The 2,722-nt window shown below is 46.4% G+C and overlaps 1 protein-coding gene across 5 annotated transcripts in view; it reads right to left on the minus strand.

The window, feature by feature from the left end:
- gpr180 (G protein-coupled receptor 180) overlaps positions 1-2,722 on the minus strand; it is a 7,568-nt gene that overhangs the window by 2,632 nt on the left and 2,214 nt on the right. For 3 of the 5 annotated variants that reach the window (XM_024265506.2, XM_036210860.1, XM_024265504.2), the window contains exons 2-6: positions 1,234-1,377; positions 1,072-1,166; positions 895-1,000; positions 555-735; positions 373-422 (exon numbers count right to left, since the gene is read on the minus strand). In XM_024265506.2, the coding sequence (XP_024121274.1) occupies positions 373-422; positions 555-735; positions 895-1,000; positions 1,072-1,166; positions 1,234-1,377 (576 nt within the window). Of the gene's footprint in view, positions 1-368; positions 423-554; positions 736-894; positions 1,001-1,071; positions 1,167-1,233; positions 1,378-2,722 lie in introns of all 5 variants that reach the window. The other 2 variants (XM_036210859.1, XM_024265505.2) reach the window with 2 other exon arrangements.

Consider the following 2,722-nt stretch of genomic DNA (forward strand, 5'->3'; position numbering starts at 1 on the left):
ACCTGTTCACTTTCGCACCTGAGTCACCTGTTCCCTTTCACACCTGAGTCACCTGTTCACTTTCACACCTGAGTCACCTGTTCACTTTCACACCCGAGTCACCTGTTCACCTTCACACCTAAGTCACCTGTTCACCTTCACACCTAGAGTCACCTGTTCACCTTCACACCTAGAGTCACCTGTTCACTTTCGCACCTGAGTCACCTGTTCCCTTTCACACCTGAGTCACCTGTTCACTTTCACACCTGAGTCACCTGTTCACCTTCACACCCGAGTCACCTGTTCACTTTCACACCTGAGTCACCTGTTCACCTTTACAGGTAAATCACATTCATGAATGTCACGATAATAGAGTGTTGGACCTTCACCTACAGTCAGCCAGGTGGTCCATCAGAGCGAAACCCGAGCCGTCTGTAGAATACCTGAACAGAACCAGAGGAACCAGATTACTCTGAGGTTTCTGTGCTTTCAGAAACCTACAGAACCTGGAGGAACATTCTCAAACAAAAACATTTCAACAGAGTTTGTGTTTGGCTGTGTTTAGCTGCTTGTACCTGCACAGGTGGATGTATCTGCAGAGGGCGGAGCATCCCTGTATGGCCAGTGCGGCGGTCAGCAGCTTGAGGGCTGTGTGCATGGGGCCCCTCTTCCTCAGAGCCTGCTGCAGGGGCCCCAAATAGATGCAGCAGGAGATGAAGTACGAGAGCAGCAGCAAGGAGAAGAAGGTGTGAATACCTGAGGGGGAGGAGACACGGGCAGGTGAAGGAGCGCCTGCAGAGATCCCAGCACTTAATGCTACCGTGACCTGATATGACATCACTAGAGGGACAAAAACACCTAGCAGCAGTTACAACACACCCAGAGCTGAGAAAGACCCGGACAAGAGGTTCTGACCTGCCTCCTCAGCGCTGAAGTGGTCCAGGGGGTTTCCGGCCGAGTCCGGGTTCAGGAGCAGGACCGTGAAGGTGAGGTCAGGATCTGCTGGATCTTCAGGGTTCTCCTGATGGAACATCAAACAGACAAGGTGAGGTCTAAAGCAGCAGGACTTCCTTCAGGTGTTGTCCTTCCCACCTGACAGGTGTGTCTGTCAGTGTACAGGAGCGTCCAGGATGTGGGCGGGGCCTGATGAGGGATACTCTGGTTGTGCTCCTCTTGGCTGAGAGAAACTGTGGATAGAAATGAAGGTGAAGATGCTGCAGTTTGGACCCAACGGTCCTTGGTGGTCAGACTCACCTGTGATCTGGGCTTTTCTGAGCTTTTCAGCGCAGCTCAGGCTGTCCAGCTCCAGATCCAGGTCCTGGTACAGCAGCAGCTTGGACTGCTTCTGTGCAGCCAGGGCGGGGTCATCCAGCTGGCACACCAACAGACCCCCATCTCCTAGAAGAAGAGCAGAAGCTCCTGAGCAGGTTCAGCTGCTGCATCACAAACCTGAGCTTCTCAAACTGCAGGTTTTCCTCTGCTGCTGATTCATCATGATTTGAACAAAGAAATACACAGAAATGCAGCTTTAATCTTAAATGTTTCACATATGTCCTCCTCCATCAGAAAAACATGTCAAAGTCGAGGCTCGGGGGGCTGGATCCGGCCCGTGGGGTAATTCTATCTGCCCTCCAAATCATTCATTTTATTTTTATTAATGGCCCGATGTTATCTTGTTAACTGATCGAAGCAACACTTCAATTGTGGAGGCTGAGAGATCAGTTAGAACGACTGCTAACATGACAGGATAAAACAAGAGTAAAACACACACTTAAAGCCCGATCCGCCCACACAGGCAAACAGAACGATATCCCACAATTCTTTACAGCAGCTCCAATGTGTCTGCAACCATCACGACAACATTAACTACAAATCCCATCATACAGTGCGACAGCTGCCTTGCTGAACCCAGTGTTGCCAGAATATGCAATTTCATATAAAATATATAAATTTGATCGGATATAATTTATGGAGAGCAGAATGTTTTGGGACATTTATAAGATTCATTTTTTATATTAAATAAGTAAAGAATTTTTTTTCGTTTAACATTTAATTAATTTCTAACTTGTAAAATTTTGACAGAACATATTTTTATGGAGAGCAGAACAGGCCCTGGGCTGCATGGCGCCCTAGCCAAAAGAACAATTGGGCGCCCCCTGCAGGAATTTAATCATTCTACCTGGGGCTCAAACCAGGTACCTGCATTTAAAAGCAACCATGACTGGGTCACCGATCAGCCAATACTTAAGGGGAAAGTAGAGGGGATTTCAACTGCTGAAAAAACCCCAAACAATCGAGCTCCGGTTAAATCCGTCTGTTTCGACCAAAATGCAGCAGTGAGAGAATTTACAAGCAATTTTATACCAGTAAAACAGAGATACATGGAGCACACTGTGAACAGGTGACAGACATACATCAGACATTGACCCCGTGTTTCCTCCTCTCCCTTCTTCATTCTTAAAGTTTTTCAAAAGCACCAACATAGGCAACACCGCACCCCTCTCCTCCCCCCAACCCAGCACAGAGAGCAGCGACAGGGAGAGAGGGGCGTTGCACTGCTTGATTACATCAAACTTTTGAGCTATTTTATTAATGTTTTTTTTTAATTATTCTTTTTTATTTTTTACATGAAATGTATGGAAGCCCAAACTGTTCTTAAATAAATAAATAAATACAACATTATTTAATCAAGCAACACTCCAATAAAAGTCTTTTCAATAAATAATTGACCATTTTATTATGA

Source organism: Oryzias melastigma, unplaced genomic scaffold (assembly GCF_002922805.2).
Source record: "Oryzias melastigma strain HK-1 unplaced genomic scaffold, ASM292280v2 sc00262, whole genome shotgun sequence".
NCBI lineage: Eukaryota > Metazoa > Chordata > Actinopteri > Beloniformes > Adrianichthyidae > Oryzias > Oryzias melastigma.